Here is an 18,795-nt window from a genome sequence, read left to right on the forward strand (position 1 = left end):
CCCCCCCCCCCCCAAGGTGACACTGCACAGCAGGGAGCAGAGTAGGGAACAATTTATTGGAAGATAGAAGGTGACAAGACTCAACCAGGGTCACCCCACCCCAGAGCATTGTCTGTCCCCACTCACACACTTTCTCCACACGCCTCCCCAAAACTCCCTAGAGCACCTGGACAGGGCTCACCACTCCCGCTCTGACATGGGGTGGAGACTGGGTGCAAAAGTGGCAAGCCTGTCTTTAAAGTGCTTTGCTGTGACAGTGCAGCAGGACTCCATTAAAGCCCAAGACGGGGCACCAGCCACCTCCCGGCTTTCTGTTTGCTCCAGAGCCCAGCAAGGAATAGATACCTGGGCACAGGGATTCCCAACTATTCTACTCCTTTCCCCCTTGACCTAGGAGGTATTTTTGGTTTTGCAATGTTCCCAGGAACATGAAAGCAACTGCTGGGAATCGAAGCAAGAACACACGTTCAGATCTGATATTCCCAGCCCTCCTCTTCCAGACCCCTGTTGACCACCCCCATCAAATCTGTCTTCAGGGTCCCTTGCCGAAGTTTCTCCCAGTTGGTGCTGCTGCGGGAAGTGCTTCGAGACACCGAGGGGGTAGGAAGGGACAAGTTGGGGCCAGAGGGGTGACGTGGTTGGAGTTTTTCTGAGTCCTTGTCCAAGTCATCAGATCCCCGGTTGTAGAAGGCCCGTGCATAGCGCCGTACTCGCTGCTGGTAGAGGTCCTGCTTGTCTTCCACCCTGGGGAGGATAGATGACTTGGGAGGTGGCCAAGGGCCACGGGCTAGACCTGCTCATCTCCTGTGCACATCCCACCCCTCCATGATGGGCCTTTTCCTTGTCTGCTGCTGGTGTGCCAGGTGGCCCCAGCCCCTCAGCAGCCAGGTCATCAGGACTAGAAAGGGCACAGGATCCCTGAGATCACAAGAACACCCAGCCCCTCACTGTCACTCACCGGAGGAACCAGCGGTCCCCCAGCCCGTAATCTCCCCCAAAGATCCCTGAGCGAGGCCACAGGCAGCGAGGCAACTTCCGCTCCAGCATCACTGTGGTGGCCACAACCTGCAGGTGGGGACACAGGGGAAATAGGAAGAGGCTGGGTATAGACTGAGATGAAGTGTAGGGAGAAAGGAGGGAGCTAGACAGAGGGATGACAGTTAAACAGCAGCTAGGAAACTCAGGAACTCTGGTTTCACCAAACAGCACTCCGAAGCTGAGGATAGTAGTGTCAGTTTTGTCAATGGGATGTGAGCCTCACAGTTCTGTGCCTAGTGACCTGACACTGTGCTGATGCTGCAAGAGGTTGGTGACTTTGCTCCAAGAATAATGGGAAGGTGAACAAAGCAAGGATACACGGGATATTTTGACCCTGTAGACATATAGGCCATTTATGAATGCAAACATCATACTGAGACACCTAATATCTGCATTTGCCTGGAAAAAAAATATTCCTGGCAAACCCCATTTAGTTCATTTTTCTTATAAACTCCATTTTCTACACAGCACCATTAAATGCTGTCTGATTTTCAGGATTTTCATTTTTATTTTGTGGGAATTATTTTTGTTGAGATAAATTATTTGTTGCATATATTTTAAAATGATGATTTGATTCAATTAATGGCCTCTTGTCCCCACCATGATGCTCTGAAGATATTTTCTGCTACTACAAGGGGGGGGGGGGGGGGTTGTGGCATTATGTTTAACATGTCAAATTCTTCTGGGTCAAATTTTGAAGACTGAAATATTGCCAGAAAGATGGGATATTCCAGTTTTTATTCAGTATCAAAATCTTCAGAATGCTATTTTAGCCACTATTAGCTTTATTCTTTAATTTTTTTTGTTTTAGAAAATGAAGGTTTTAATTTTTGAGCAAACTGTGAGGAATTATTTCCAGCTATTTCAGTGTTGTTCAGTGGTATTGCTAATCCAGTTCTACTATACACTGCATTATTCGGTGTACTGCTTAAAAACTACCCAAACATGTGGGGTCAAAATATCCTGCTTCTACCTGAATTTGGTCTGGTCTTTGTAAAGGAAATGACTTGCACTAACCCTCCCAGCCACTAGGGGGCTCACCTGAGCTCTCCAGAGCTCATCCCGCTCGTGAGCCACCCTCCAGTGAGTGTCGCCCATCATGGCAATAAGGAGGTTGAGCATGAGCAGTGTTGCGATGATGGCGAAGGCAGCATAGGTGATGCTGTACATGAAGGGCAGATCCACGTCATAGTTGGCAGGGCCATCGATGATGGTGAGGAACATCTCAAAGGTGCTGAACAGTGCCATGGGGTAACTGTAGAAATGGCCCAGCTCATCGGGGTTCTCTGTCTGGAAGATGATATAAAAGGCTGCTCCACCCAAGGGGGTGAGAGTTACCATGGTGAGAGTAACCATGGACATGACCAAACTCCATCCAGCTCTTTGCCCATTTCCCTCATCTCCATAGCACTATCCCAGCCCTTCATCACTCTATACTTTGGGTTCTTAGGTTACCTTATTTTCCATATGGCTTATCCTTCTGATTCCAAGAGCCACCTCTCCCAAACACTCCCAGTTTTCCCTCATCTCTGAGGGATGCCCCATCCTCAGACACCATGGCCCCACTTACCTCCGCTGCCTCCTACTTTTCCCCAAGTTTATCCCAGCAGTTCTATGTTCTCTAAAATCCTCCAACCTCCCCCTCCCATGGTCCCCATCCTGAATAGATGATTTACCTGAGGTAAACCCCAGGATGACCACAGCCATCAGCCAGCAGAATCTCATCAAGTCACCAAAAATCATCTAAAGAGGGAAGGGAGAACATCACCCCTGTCACTTGAGCCACTGCCCCTCCCATCCTCAAATAGGTTCTAACTGAAAATTCTCACAGCTCCACCCTATAAGACAGGGCTGGCAAACTATGGCTGTAGGCCAGATCTGTTTGGCCTATTTTAGTATGGCCCTTGGACTAAGAATAGTTTTTATATTTTTAAAGATTTGGGGGGGGGTGATGGGGGGAGAAGGAGGAAGAGAAAAAGAATATACAACAGAGACCATAATGTGGCTCACGATGCCTGAGATATCATCTATTATCTGGCTCTTGACAGAAATGTTTGCAGCCTCTTCCCTAGGACCTTTTTCTAGGAAGCTTGAAGGGAAACACGAACCTTCTGGATCATGATGGTGAAGGGGCCCAACATCTGGAATCCTCGGGCGAAGTACATGACATTGCACCAGCCCAGTACTAGGGCAAAGGACATGGGCACCACCTCCCCACTGGTGTTGGTGAGCCTCATCACCATGGTTACCAGCACCATGAAGGCATAGGTGATGCTGGAAGGAGAGCAGAGAAGGGGTGATGAGAGGGTTCTGGGATTATCCTGGGGACCCAAGAGCAAGAGTGTGACTGAGACAGGACCCACACACTCAGATTCAGTCTTCACAAGCTCAATAACCAGGGTCACACACATCACTTGAGAGGGCCCTGTGGGGTTAAGGTTCTGTAGGGTCAGGAATCCAGGAGGCAAAACTGGAGCCCTAGTGAGGGAAGGGATGGGAGTAAGGAAGGAGACTCACATGAGGACATGGAATGGCCCCCCAAGGATGGTATGTCCAAAGAATTGAGTGACCCCCACCCTGAAGATGTCTGGAATCTAGAGAGACACAAAGGCACTTATTGGCCAGGGCTCAGGCTAGAACCTTGGATCAGACAGTCCCACCCCAGACCCAGTCCACACCATACCTCTACAATCAGGATGAACACAGCTCCAATGACAGTTAACAGTTCCCCCACCAGTCGGATAGCATCCTGGGGGGTCACATAGGCCTCCTGGGGAGAGAAACATGGTCAGTACTCAGGGTTTTCAGGCATCTGCCCTGCCTGCCCCTGATCAGAAGTCAGTGTCCCTTGTTTGATTTTTCCTTTTAAAAAATATATATTTTTAAATTGTCTTTTAGAGAAAAGAAGGAAGAGAGAGAGAGGCATCAACTTGAGAGCAAAACATCAATTTGGGCATGTTCACTGACCAGGAATTGAACTGACAACCTTTCAGTGCACAGGGATGATGCCCAACCAAGGGAGCCAAGCCAGTGCTCCATTCTTTTTAACCTGTTTGGCTAGCTCCAACTCCACTCTTTGAGTGTTATGTGTGTTTCTGCATGTGTGTATTTTGAGGTTTTGCCTATGTGTTTGAGACCTGGGTGAGGGGAAAGGTGTGGGTTTTAGGACAAGTGATAACAAGTCTGAGAAAGGGGAGAGAGTGGATCCTGCCCCGAAACTCAGCTGCTCCTAGTGTGTCACCTGAAGGAGCTTCTGCTGCAGGAGGGTGTTGTCCCTGGGCTGTGTGCGGTTATCAGTCCTGGGCTTCAGGGGGCGGTAGATGCAGCACATGGTGAAGCAGATGATGTAGAGCACATACAAGGCACCCAGCAGGCAAAAGTAGGGTCGCCCGTATCTCTTCCACTTGAGGCTCACCAGCTCCTTCACTGGTGTCTGGTCCAGGATCTGGCGAGCCTGCATCAGGAAGAGAACAGAACAAGTGGCTCCGAGACCCTGATGTCCCTCCCCAGCCACTCTCTGACCTGAACTCTTTTTACCTCCCGCTTCTTGGTGGTGACAATAAGTTCCAGCAGTGACGGTTCATCCCCCGAGGAATCGATCTCTGTGAGATCATAGAGGGTATAGGTTGTCAACCCAAATGTCCCCTGGCTGTGCTTCCACTTCTGCATCAAGTGATTGAACATCTGGGGGAGGGGAAACACAGAGTCGGGAGGAACTGGTAAAGGGGAGGGTCACAGAGTGGGAGTGAGGAGCCGGTCCAGGAGAACAGCATCCCTGGAGAGGGTGGCTGCCCTTCAGTCAATGATTACAGCCTTTGGGGCAGAAAGACCCATGTTTATGCTGACCCCCGGATTGCTTTCTGACTCCCTGGGTTGCTTTACTCCCTCTAGAACTTGGGAAGAGGTGAGTCGGCTGCCCATGAACTGGAAGTGTGGGTGGATGTGGGCATTACAAACCACCATAGCATGAGAGCTAGACTGTAGCCTCCAACACCTCAGAAAGGAGAAAGTGGGCAAGAAAGGGTCAGGAACAAGGGAGACAGGGGCTGAGCAAACACTTCCAACCTGAAAATGGGAGCTAGGCATCAAGGATGAATGTTTACATATATTTCCTCAAAGGGCTAGAAGTATAGGATGGGGCCATTAGAAGGACACCTTGGGGTTGGAGGGTGTCCCTCACCACAGTATTGCCCTCCACTCCAGCCAGCTTGAAGGGGGTGAGACCCTGGTGGTTGGGTACAAGATCCAGGGATTGCAGGTGGCCCCCGCGTTTGTCATAGGACAGCAGCAGGTTGTACATCTGGCAGGCAAAGGTCTTGTTGGGCTGGAAGACGAGGATGTGCAACACTGTGTTTCCTGGGGAGGACACTGGTGTCATGTGGTTACTGGACCCTAGTCCCCGACAGTCCTCATGCCCACCCCAGAGTGGTCCTGACCATTGTCCCAGACCCTCCCCTCTGTTCCCCAGGTCCTTTCCACACTCCAGTGCTTACCCAGGGAGTCCTGGGCCCGGATGTTAGCTCCATGTTCAATGAGCAGACGCACGATCTCCTCACTGCCCATGCAGGCAGCAAAGGACAAAGGATGCTCCCCTGGGGAAACAGAGAGCTCCATGGCATGAGTGCAGGCTGGGATGGGCATCTCCTCAGTGATTGCCTGTTCCTCCACACAGCTCAGCTCTGGGCTTGGCAACACTTGTCAGGAGAACCAGAGGCAGGGATGGTGCAGAGGCCCTGGGGGAATGGGCTCTGGCCTTAAGCCCTATAAGGGCTGACCCCAGTCCACTCCACCCCCTCAGGCACAGAACTCTCCTCATTCCATCCTCCCCTGGCTCTTGCCTGCCACCTACCTCCCCTTCCCCAGCCCTGGCTCTGGTTCTCACCAAAGTAGATGTGGCTGTGGGGGCTGAAGCGGAAAGCTGTTCCTGTAGCCCTGGCAGAGACGCTGGCCCCGTGGGCGAGCAGGGCTCGCACCAAGTTCACATTCTGGTTCATGATGGCCACGTGCAGTGCAGTCTGACCTGGTTCAGAGAGAGTCCTCAGGCATGGGGTCTGTCCTCAGGATTGTGCAGGGTCAAGTAGATATGGATGGGCCTGATCATTGTCCCAGCCACTCCTCTCCCACCCCCTTCCTATTCCCTAGGTCCTATACCATATCTTCACATGATCCTATACTAGGGCAGCCTAGGGGGTAGAGACAGAGAGCCCTGAGCTAGGCAAGGTTCCCAGGGTATCCAGCCATAGCCCCCTTTTTCCCATTCTCTAGGTCTCTCCATTTGGGGGGTTGGTGCTCTAATACCATGCCATGAGGATGACAAGGCAGAAGGGAAATGGGAAAGGGAATAGGGAAGTAGTGGGGCTCAGGTTCCCTCTTTGGTTTCCCCAAGTTATCCATCACAAAGTCTGACTTGAAATATCCAACAGGTCTCCCCTTCCCTCCATCTCTGGCCCCTAGTTCCTCACCCTCATACAGCTCAGATGTCATGGGCTCCAAGACCAGCTCTGGGGCAGCCTCCATCAGCACCATGGCAGCCTCCAGATTGTCATAGAGGGCTGCTATGTGCAGCGCTGTCTCCCCCATGACTCCTGAACAGAAAGAAGAGGCATGGGGCTTCTAAGGGCAGGGGAATGGGAACAATAGTGTCTTAGGGGCCCACAGCAGAAGGTCCTGGGCTATCCTGGGGAGCCACTCACATGTAGCTGATCCAGAAAGAGTTGGGTGCTGAGGGCTCTGCTCCTTTCTTACCTCTTTGGTGCACCTCACAGGCCTGATACTCGAGCAGCTTGTTGAGAGTCTGGACATCATTCTCTTTGGCAGCTAGAAGGAAAGGACACCCCAAGATCCTACAAGGAAATGGGATCAGAAAGGTATCAGTAGTGAGCATGCCCAGTGATGGGGTGACGGGTGAGGATTTGCTTGATTGTATGTAAACACGTGGACCTCAGTGATAATGAACCCCAAGGTCCCTGGTTCAGGGAAGTGAGGCCATTGGGGTGCAAAGAGTTTCTGATCTCTTTTTTTCCTGACCAGTTATCCCAAAACTCAGTGACTGGTTTCTACATCTCCCCCACCCCGCCCCCTGCCAGGGTGTGGGCACCAGAATGTATGTACATAGCAGGCATGGAGGGGAGGAGCTCTACTTAGGCACTCACTCATCTCTTGAACTATTGACTTCTGGAACAACCCTGATTCAGCCTTCACTGAGTGTCCTGAGATGACCCTCCATGATAAGCCTTGTTTTCAAGGACAAAGAATACAAGGCATTCCTCCCTCTTGTTTGTGGAGGAAGTCAACACGCAGAGGTTAGCAGGTTTTCTCCTGTTGCATGGTGCTCTGCTTCCTCGACCTTCTCAGCGAAGCCCTTTGATCCTGGCTCTTCCCTCCCTGTACCAGCATCTTTAGGGCTCAACCCAAAAGGAATAGTGCAGCCTTTTTGTTTTTCTGGCAGATTATAGTCTCTTCCTACTTCCTATCTGTTTCTTACTTATTTTAAGCAAAAATTATCTTCTCTGACTCCTCAATCCTCTCTTAAGTTTAATTCCTACAATGAACTCAGAAACATATATTTTTTAAATTTTTTATTAAAACTTACTTTAACTAAGACACTTGGGACCCCTTTCATTCAATTTTCTCTCTCGGCCCAGAGCCATGGGGTCTTTCCATGGAAGTGAATGAAATAACCCTGTTTATCCAGGGATGGCCAATTATGTGACAAAGAGAGAGCCAGACAGGTGCTCACACACCTGGTGGCGGCAGGAAACCCACTCCAGTGCTGGGGGTAGGAGGGCAATGGGAGCGGAGGATTGAGCCCCGGACACATCTCCCAAATGCTAGCCACAGCCCCCTCATGCCACATAGGCAGCTCCTGGCCCTGCCAATTCACCATCGAATTCTTTCTCCATTCAATCCCTACCTCCTCATCCTGTCTGACCCTCATTAACTCATGTCCTCATTCTCTAACCCAAGATTAGCAAAGTACTCTCCTAACTAGTCTCCCCAAACCCTGTTTACCCCCAGTTCACATTTTTCAATGCTGCCAAGATACTCTCTTTAAATGGCAATTGCAATCACAGCTTACAAAAGTTCAATGGGTCTTTAAATGCCCAAGGAGAAGGGACCCTTTACAGTTTCTGGGCAGCACTTTTCCATGCTCTTTTCCTCCCACTTACATCTCCCACCCAGCATTTTGGCCTCACCACCTGTGCCATGCCCTGCTCTCACCTGATATGTACCCCCCAACCCAGTAATTGCCTCTTCCATGTCCCTAGAATAAGTGCCCAGCCTACAGGAGCCATCCCCACTCTCTGTAGAATGAGTGAATAAGGAGCATGGTTTGACCTCACTGCCCCTTCTTGTTATCTTTATTGGCCATCCCCAAGCCAACCTTAAGCTAACATATAATCTAAGCAAAAAAAAATAGTATTCTCGGTATGCAAATAGCTGCAAAACAAGTTTGCTATGTTCCCCTTCACCACATCCACCACCTTCTCAACAATTTGGCCAAACCCCTCCTCTATAAATATCCTAGAGTCAGCACTACGCAGGCACACAGATGGCCTCCCAGGAAGGTTTGCACTCTCTCCTCAGGTGTACTTTCTCTTAGAATGTGTGTTGTAATTAGTATCTATCTCTTCCTCTGTACTAGGGGGACTTGAAGACAGCGATCAGCCACTTTCTCATCTCTGTATTCTTTCCCTGGCCTCTTCCAATTAGCTTCTACTTTTGTGTCCGGCTTTGACTAAATGTGTGAAAGATTAACAGCAAAGCTAGAGATGGGTCCCAGGGCTCTTCTTACCCAAGTTCCAGCTTTATCATAGCTCCCTACCTCCTCGGGCAGCAGTTCTCAATCTGTGGGTCACGACCCCTTTGGCAGTCGAACGACCCTTTCACAGGGGTCGCCTAAGACCATCCTGCTTATCAGATATTTACATGACGATTCATAACAGTAGCAACATTACAGTGATGAAGCAGCAACGAAAATAATTTTATGGTTGGGTCACAAGATGAGGAACTGTATTTAAAGGGCCAGAAGGTTGAGAACCACCGTCCTAGGGTATGTGTGCGGAGGCTAGTTGGTGGCAGGCCCGAAGATATATATTCCTTTTGGTCCCTACACATATCTGAAGCCAGTAAACAGCCTCCATAAACGTCCTCTGTGTTCACTTCCTTGCCTCTGCTGACGGTCCTGCTGGGCCTGGAAAAGCCAAGGAGTGACTGTCTGACACAGGCTTGCCAGGTCTACCAAGTAAAAACATGGGATGCTCAGTTCCATTTGAATTTTAGACACACAACAAATAATTTTTAGTGTAAGTTTGTCCCATACAATATTTGTGACAAACTTATACGAACAGCATATTATCTGAAATTGCAATTTAACTCAGTGTCCTGGACTTATCTGGCAAGCACAGTCAGACCACACTCTGCGTGAAGAACCAGCTTAGAACCCAACCCAGCAGGGTTTGTAGAGAACTGGCCTCCTCTGGTTGGCCAACTCCAGAATCCAGCAAAAAGGGGGGCAGCCTGTCAATGGTTCTGAGGGGATCAGGCAGAGCCGTTACTTGCAATAGCATCACAGGACCACAAGGGGACAGCAGAGAAAGCCTTTGCTCACATTCTTGGCAGGAAGGGGGTCCCCCAAAACACCTGACTATCCTTGGATCCCATTTAAAAAGGCGCAAAAGCAGACCCATCCAAAGATTCTTATGCCTGAAGCACTGGTCATTTCTTTTATAGCAATCCAGCCCAGAAGTTTAGATCTGGAGCAAACTCAACACATCTTCACCAGATAGCTGCCAGACACCTCCCCGGGGCAAGGAAGAGGAGGCGATATGGAAGAAGTATCTTCCCATTTGAATGGTTAGATTATACTCTCTCCCTTCCAGGGGGAAAATGTCACTTTGTTTAGCAGAATACTTCACAATATTACTGGAATCCCCTAGCTACAAACTGTAGTTTAGAGCAAGGGTTCTCAAACAGGGGTGATCCCCGGCCCCCTCCCCAAGGAACCTGGCAATGTCTGGAGACATTTTTGATTGTTGCAACTGGGGAAAGAGGTACTATTTTACTTCAGTGGTTGGAGGATGGGATGTTGTTAAGCATCTTATATAAGCAGCTTACCATAATAAAGTATTTTCCTGCCCATCATGTCAACAGTGCCAAGTTTAGAGAAACCCCAACTTAGAGGTATAATTATTCATAAGCCATCTTTTAAAAAGGATGCTTCACATTCAAAAGGATGAGAAATGCCCTATACATACATGTTTTCTTACACATCATTAAACAAATAGGTGAAGCCTTTTAAGCACCCATTGATTAAGTAGCAACACAAAATTATAGAGCGAATCTGCAATTATGACCATATGAAAGGTGTCTGCAGGATTTAGAATGTTTTATTTTGTGGGACAATTATTTATCAAATTGATAAATAGTTCTACATTAGACTGGTGCAACCCTCATTACAAGGTCCCTGGCATAGAACCTAGCACATTCTTCATAAACAGATCTCCCCCTCGGGGTTCCCTCCGGCCACCAAGTGAGAATCTCCCACTTCTCTTCTCCCAGTTCCCACCACCTGTGCTCTCCCCCTCCATTCCTGAGCATGTGTGCCTGCCTGTGTGTATGTGTCTACCTGTGTGTGTGTGCATGCTCATGTGTGCGCAGGGTGCACAAGTGGAGTTTTGTATTTGGTTGCTGGGAAACAGGGCAGGATCAAGAGTGTCTGCAGGAGAATTGAGATCAGGATTTTAGAGCAGGGAAGTCTGTAGAAAGAAAACTAGTTTAATCTGTTCATGCAACAGATGGAGAAAGAGGCCTGGAGTCTGAGGTGACTTGTCCTAACAAGTCAGAGGCAGAGCTGGGACGAGCGTCCTATTTGTCATTTCTCTGTCCCCATTCTCAGTGTTAATCAGGGCTTGAAATGGGGTTAGAAAAGGCACAGGGGACTGTATGGACCTGTGTGGGTTTCACTGGTTTTGCCACAAGCAGCCTCTCACAGGAGGCATGGGAGGCTGTCATTTGGGAAGGGAAGGGCACGGACAACATGGTGGCTCAGAGTTTGGTTCCAGAATGAATATGGTTCTGACAGGAGGAAACTGACAGCCCTTCTAAGTTCCTGCCATCACGGGAGGTGCCCTTTTATTGTGTGGATTTTGTTTATCACAATAATCCCATGTGTCAAATGTGCTTTTCAGCTTCCAAATCAGCATCTCGCTTATGCTCCCTCTTGCTCCTTACAGCCCTGCCACCCAGGCTGAATAATGCTCTCACTTTTCAGAAAAGGAAATTGAGGCAGCATAGCCAAATCACGGCTAGAGGATCACACAGAGTTAAAGGCAGAATGCTTCACCAAGAACCTAGCCTGAGGCGCTCACCACTAAATTATGTGGTTCTTCAAGTTTTATGACTCTTCCCAGGGGGAGGGGGCAGCCCAGAGCAGTGACCACAGATGAAGGAAACTGCAACCACGTTTGGGGAGGAGACACGCACTGGCCACTCACGGGTCACCTCCCTCTAGGTCAAGTTCTTGACAACGGAATGAGGTTCAAAGCTTCCAGGAAAGTGGCTGTTTCCAGACTTGGAGTCGGGCCACCTTTCTATCTGCCAGAACTCCGTCAAGCACGTCGGTAGCCCCGTGTGCCTGCAAGGATGCATGTGCGTGTGTTTACTGAGGCAGGGAGTCCGGAAATGCTGCGAAGTCCCAGGGCTTGCTTTTCATGGACACGTCAGTTCACATATATTTACAGGTGTCTATCTAAACAGAGGAGAACCTTCAGTGTTCATTGCCTTCCCGAAAACTAGTGGGAGGGCGACTGTGCAGCAAGGGGGCCAGGTGTAAGGCTCAGGTTAGACAGCCTCTGGAAGCTGCCCAGCACACCCCACACCAGCTGAAATCAGACACCACAGCGTCCATGGCTCTGTCCACACCCCTTTCAGGAGCTCACCAAGCATTGACAAGTAGATGCATATTGATGTATTTCATCCATGAGAATCTGAGCTCCCAGAGAGCAGGGAAGGTGCCATGTTCATTTTCTAAAAACCTAGCAGAGTAGTTTCTGCTCAATGAATGTTTAGGGCACTGAATGTCAGGAAAGACAACTCAAGGCCCAGGGAGAGACAGTTCAGGAGAAAAGGGAGAGTTCAGCTTGGATGGCAATGACAGGGATTCACCCAGAGTGGGCTGCATGACTGAGATACAAGAAAAGCCCACTGTGCCTGGCTGGTGTGGTTCAGTGGTTGAGCGTCAACCTATAAACCAGGAGATCTCGGTTCAATTCCCGGTCAGGGCACATGCCCGGGTTGCAGGCTCAATCCCCAGTGTGGGGTGTGCAGGAGGCAGGCAATCAGTGATTCTCTCTCATCATTGATGTTTGTATCTCTCTCTCTCCCTCTCCCTCTTTCTTCCTCTCTGAAATCTATATATATATATATATATATATATATATATATATATATATATATGTATTTTTAAAGCCCACTGAGAAGAATGCTGGGTTCCCTATCAGCCTGAAGAGATCAGAAAGCCCTCCCTCCTCACTGGGCCATGCTACACCCTGTGGAATTCCTTTTGAGCCCTGGGCACAGATCCCCAAGGTCACTGCTTGCTTTCTCTGGGCCTGCCTCCTTCACAGGGAATAAAGCCCTCCCTCCCACAGTTAGATCAGGGACTCTGAGATAAGATGGGTGCTGGTAACATTTTTGGCTACTTTCTTCCATCAGTGCACCCCCTGACCTGACTGAATTGTCCTCGTGTCCATGGATGTCCGGTATTTATCTAATTACCTGCATCTCCCCTTAGGCTAGGTGACTGCACAGCCTCATCCTCTCCCCTTCCTGGTTATTTCAGGGCCTCCTGGCTCCTGGTTGGGAAGACGAGGGCCAAGGAGCTGTGGAATGAGGCAGGGAGATCAGGAATGGAGGGGAACTCCTCACAGTGGTGACATCAGACCTTTCTAGCCCGAGATTCAGGAGGAGGCCCCCAGATGGTCTTAAGAAGAAATAGAACAGAAAGGACAAGTGGAAGCAGCCCTCTCACAGCCAGGCTGTGGTCCTTCAGAGACTCTGTCTGCGCCTCGCTTGGGCAAACAGGGAACTTCCGCCACTCCTTCCGAAATCCCAGGCCTCTCTGAGCTCTGTGTCTGGCTCCCCAGCCCTGGGGTCCTAAGAGTGGGAAGGGGATGAGTGGGACCAGTGATGGCCTCGTCTGCAACAACAACACCATTCTGTTGCCTCAAGATGTCATCAGCCAAACATGTGCTCAGCCCCAACTCTCCCAGGCCTGGGGGACAGAGGTGGGTGGCTGATGTGAGAGATGGGAAGCCAAAACTGGAAAAAACGGGGCTCATCCCAGCCCAGAATCCTTGAGCTAAAGAAGAAAACCCACAGAGGCTCTATGTGACCTCTTGGCCTTCTCTCTCCTGGTCAGGCTCAGGCAAGCCCCTCCATTTGCATACGAACACATGAAAGTTTATGCTTTCCCCTATGAATAGACATATTATCTGCCTTCTGAGGAGCTCAGGGAAACCCCAACAGGAGGATTTCCTTCAGGCATGCCACTGCCTGGGTGGGGCGGTCCATGTAGACTTTGGAAGACTACACACTGGGATGGCTTCAAGCTTCCTCCATGTCCCCAGCTCCCAACTCTAAGCTGCCAGGGATGATGGGTGGGGACATTTTCAGGGGCTGGAAGCAACAAGTAAAATTTCTTTAGGGCTCAACCTCTAGAGCCTCTCAAATTCCACAATCTGGATGAAGGAGTGGGTGAGCATGGGTCCTAAGTATATTTTGGCCAGTTTCCAGTGCCCTCTCCCCAAGTAGAGAATCATGGATTCTAGGCTGGGTCCCAGCTGTTCATCTTCAGACCCTCCCATCAATGGCTGTAGTAAATGCACAGGAATGATAACCATGATCACATTTGGGCTTTTTGGGGGGTTCCTAGGGTCTGCAGATCCTCTCATTCATTCATTCATTGCCACATGCCTACGTATGTGTGCTATATGTTCCTGCCTGAGAGACTGTTCAAGGGGCAGGGAGTAGAGATATCAGGCATTGCTCTGACCCACCGGCATACCTCTAGTGGATGTCACAATCTCTCCAAGACCCAGCAAGTTGCCTGGCCATTAGGAAAGTACAGTGGACCCTTGAACACCGTGGGTTTGAACTATGGGGATCCACCTATAAGCAGATTTTTTTTTTCAATGGACCCACTCAGTTCAATTGACAAGCGCAGCTCAATGGACCCTGGCAGCTGAAACCCCATTGCTCAAGGGTCAATTGGCGGTTAAGAATCCTTGTATGTGGAGGGTCGACATCAGTTATTCATGGATTTTTGGCTACACCTTTCAGCACCCCTAACCCCCACATCGTTCAAGCATCAGCGGCACTCCCAAGAAGCTGCCTAACTGACTTGGATCTTACAGATAGTGAGACCTGTGTGCACACCAGCCCTCCTCTTCCACCTGGAGCCCTGAGGCCCCACAGGCCGAGACTCTTGAGACAAAATACTCCCAAGGGGCCAGGCATGGAGTACAATCTGTCCAGACAGAGGTGCCAAACAAAGACAGAGAATGAGGAGGGGGAGGTGGGCTGAGAAAAGGGGAAGGAGGTGAGGGACACCGGTGGGGGTGGGGGTGGGGCGGCAGCAGCAGGTGGAGGCTTACCTCTTCTGCTGCAGCAGGTTCTGCTCATCTCGGCTCTGAGCCCAGGACTCCTGTCTCTGGAACCATCTGCAGAACTTTCTCCACAGGCAGAGAATGAGGCCCGTCTTCTTGGGCAGTGGCAACCCCATGTCGTGTAAGACAGGCTCCTTGTAGGGCTGAGGCAGAGACCAGACCCCGACTGAACTCCGCCTTGGAGCCACATTGGTCTCCCCAAGGGCTGGCCTGCCCTCTCCCTGCAGAGGTCCCATCTCCTACCTCCCTGGCCCTCACAGGAGTCCCGGGGAGGCGCCCCAGCCAGACTGCAGAGGGCTCTGAGTTTGTTACTCTTGGCAGAGCGGGGCCTCCCTCATTGGGCTCCTCAGGCAGGAGCTCCTCAAAGCGCAAACTCCCTCCCTCCTCCCAAATTACCTGAGATTTAAAGAGACAGGCCAGCAGCCCTGCCTGCCACCTGGGGCCTTGTGTAAACTCCTTCACCTTGGTCTGGCTCCCTGCCCCCAGGCCAGTCCAGGGAAGGAAGCCCTTCATAGAGACTGGATTGACCTCCCTTGGACTTTGGGACACCTGCTCACCTTTTATAGAAAGGTTTGGGAGGGTCAAACTAGGCTGAGAGACTCAGGCAGTGAAGGAGGAGGGAGGGGTCAGGCAGGCCTTTGGGGGTTGAGGGCCTCTCAAGTGAGCAAGGGAGTGAGCCCACCTTTCTCACAGGTCCTGTCCTTCTGCTTCCCCCCACCTTTTCCTGTGCGTCCATGCTGGGGACTTTAGCTTTTCTTGACTCTTCCAATTTAATCTCCCACCAGCCTAGAATAGGTATACAGTATTGAGAACTCAGTCTCCTCACCTACTGGGGGTCAGAAAACTGTTCCTGTAAAGGGCCAAGAGAGTAAAGGCAAATATTTTAGACTTTCAAGCCCCAGAATACAGTCTCTAATCACATTCTTTTTCTTCTTCTTTTATTTTTTTTTTTACAGCCCCTTTAAGATGTAAAATCCATTCTGGATTCATGAGCTCAGACACAACATGGACTTGTGGCAGGACCTGGCCCCTGCACAGAGTTTGCAGCCCCAACTCTGGACCTCAAGACCCTCCCCAACACAACATATATGTAGTGGGGTGCCAAATAAAATACAGGATGCCACTTCAGGTTGAATTTCAGATAACTTTTTTTTAGTGTAAATGTGCCCAAGTACAGTGGGGCCTTGACTTACAAGTGTCCCGACTAACGAGTTTTTTGAAGTACCAGCTGTCTCTCAGCCGATTTTTTGCATTGAGTTGACAGAGTAATTTGAGTTAACGAGCTCCTTAACAGCTCCGTAACAAATTTCGTAAGTCAAGGCCCCACTGTATTGCAAATTCTTCCTCTGGCAACCTCCAGGACACAGTGTTTATTCACCTGCTCGCTATTGTCTGCTAAGCCCTTAGCTAAGTGGTCCCAGGTAGGCTTATGTCATACCTATGAGGGGTGTTTATTACCTGCATTATACCAATGGGGGAAAAGCAAAGCTCAAAGTGGCAAAGTAGATCACCCAGGGCCACACAGCCATTCAGTGACCGAGGCCAGATTCAGACCCATTGGCTTGATGCAGAAGCCACATCTATCTACCCTACCACAGTCCCTCATTCCAACTGAGTTCCAGGAGGGAAAGGGAGCTACAGTCACAGTGATGAAGGATTGCAGAGAGCACAGCCCATCCTAGTCCCACACACAGAACTCTGCCATGTGTGAGCCGGGAGCCATTGTGAAGATCGGTTACTTCAATTTTTATGTTGGGAATAAACAGAGGCCGTGGCATATGCAAAGTCCCACAGCGACCCAAAGACCCACTGGCCTGGCACCTGGGTACTCAGAGTCCCAGGTGTGTGGGAGCCACCCACTAGCTCCAGAGTTTTTTTTTTTTTTCTATGTATTCCTGGTTGAGGGGGAGCGGGGGCAGAGAGAAAGGGGATGTATGGGGAGAAGCACAGCTTAGGTGCAGGGCAGGGTATCTCTGTGGGCGGGTGGAGGAAGGTCACTCTCAAAATGAAAGGGAAGCAAGGCTCCTGCCGTTGGCCCAGGGCCAGGCCAGAGCGCCCTGAGCAAACAGTGCCATTCGATTAGCTGCCTTCCCCACCCATCCAGGGTCAGCGGGTTCGGGCTGGGTGGGGGGAAGGCACTAGAACCCAAACCTTGAACCCAGGAACTTTGTGCCCATTAAGCCTGTGTTTGTCTGCCTGATGACCCACCCACCTTCTCTGTCCTGCTGGGCTCCAGCCAAAGCCCCCAGTGCAGTCCTGTTTGGGGAGAGGACAAGGCAATGTCGTGTTTGCGTATGGGGGAAGAAGGCTACAGGAGGAATCAGTCATTCCAGACTTCTTTTTCCTCCTCCACCTGGCGCTTCCTTGTATGGGTCACCAGGACAAATGGGAAATTGCAAACAGACTGAAAATTGGTGTGGAGGCCTAGAGGGTAGGGGGCAGTTTGCCAGATACTAGCTTCTACCAACAGTGTCCTCTCACCTCTTGGACCCAACATTATATGTTTGGACAGTGGGCAAAGGTGGGCCACAGGGTGGGTGACACTACCTACATGGGTCCTCTCACATCTTAAAGCCACATTCCCTGTACCCTCCTGGGATTATGGATTTTGAGGGGATAGGGAGCTTTACTGGAGTGTGGCCCAATCTGAGGAGTATGGCAGGCTACCCTGGCTCATGCCAAACCATGCTGGGCAGCACCTCCCAACAGAGAAAACTCAGTTGGCTCTGCAGCCCAGAGTCCCAGACTCGAGGTCCAAATACAGGAGGCTGTAGGTACAGGGGGTGAGGGGGAGGATGGGACGGTCACAGTTGCTAGCCTCATCTGGTGAGACTTGCCATCACACCCTCTCCAAGTCCCCTTGCCCAGACTCAAAATTTAAGAAAACTTTTATGACTACGGGCAAGTCATTGTCCCTCTCGATGGTCCCATCTATAAAGATGAGCATACGACTTGTGGTGGCTGGCGGTCATCCAGTCTGCCTTGACCTCATGGCAGTCAGTCTCTGACCTAGTTTTAGAGGAATGAAGAGGTTAGGGCCCATGGGGGAGGGAGGACTGGAGGGTCAATGTTGACTGGGTCTGAAACAGGTTCTTCCTGCCTCAGGCTGAGCTTGAACTCTAAGCAAAAATTAGGTCCTCAGGATTCAATGAAGGAGCCTGGGGGGAGGGTCAACCAGAGTCTGACCAGCCTCCTCTGAGGGCCACACTGGCATGGGCTGAAGGGGATCAGAGAGATGACATGTGTATGCACGTGTTGATACAAACAGGGCTGGGGCACAGCCGGATTGTGGCTGAGAAGTTGCCTACTGATTCCTACATTTGGGGTACCATTTCTCATCCTCGACACTATTGATACCTTGGAACAGAAAGCTCTGTAGTGTGGGGTTTGCCAGCATCGTAGGATGTTCAGCTGCCACTCACTGGGTGCCAGGAGCATTCCCTTGGCTCAGGTGTGACAATCAAGAATGTCTTCAGACATTGACTGTTGGCCCCTGGAGGGCAAAATCACTCTCCATTGAGAAACACTGATTTAGGGCAAAAAAGTGTATTCATATATTTTGTTCTGGTTTTGTCCCTCTTTTCATTTGTTCTATGTCTTTCTATTTCTCTGTTTTTTTCTTGCTCAGGCCTCTGTCTCTGCAGTTGTATCTACTCTCCTGGTCTTAGCCTCTGAGCTGGCACATGTGGGATTTCTGTGGTTGCGGTGTGTGAGGTGGGGGGGGAGGGGGGTGCGTGTGAAGTGTGTGTGTGTGTGTGTGTGTGTGTGTGTGTGTGTGTATGGCATGTGTGGTGTGTGATGGATGCTGTGTGTGTGGTTGTGATGTGTGATATAGTGGGTGTGTGTGTCTGTGTCCAGGGCTCTGAATGGTCTCTCTGTGGAACCCTGGGTTTCTTTGTCTTTTCTCTCCTCTCTGCCTCTTTGTTTCCTGTGCAGCTTACTGCGTCACCCCATTCCTGCTCCCCACACCCTCTTTGAGGGTGTCCCTTAGCTCTGTTGTCAAGAGAGAGCAGGATGGGCAGGCCAAGGGGCTGTGATGACAGAGCTGGCTCGGGCAGCGAGGTCACAGCCACTGCTCACTCAGCCTGGA

General features: G+C 50.4%; 1 protein-coding gene across 1 annotated transcript; it reads right to left on the reverse strand.

Moving 5' to 3' along the window:
• Nucleotides 1-37: 37 nt before the first annotated feature.
• Nucleotides 38-6,922, reverse strand: TRPV6 (transient receptor potential cation channel subfamily V member 6; the record flags this gene model as incomplete). Its single annotated transcript, XM_081102661.1, has 14 exons — nt 38-744; nt 959-1,065; nt 2,080-2,348; nt 2,715-2,781; nt 3,147-3,312; nt 3,556-3,632; nt 3,722-3,808; nt 4,280-4,492; nt 4,576-4,722; nt 5,219-5,394; nt 5,532-5,666; nt 5,921-6,058; nt 6,501-6,623; nt 6,784-6,922. 14 exons carry the CDS (start codon nt 6,920-6,922, stop codon nt 468-470), a joined length of 2,121 nt encoding a protein of 706 aa, XP_080958787.1. The 3' UTR covers nt 38-467.
• Between the last annotated feature and the right edge of the window lie 11,873 nt (nt 6,923-18,795).

This window comes from Myotis nattereri (genome assembly GCF_964212035.1).
Source record: "Myotis nattereri genome assembly, chromosome: 11".
NCBI classification, from domain to species: Eukaryota; Metazoa; Chordata; class Mammalia; order Chiroptera; family Vespertilionidae; genus Myotis; species Myotis nattereri.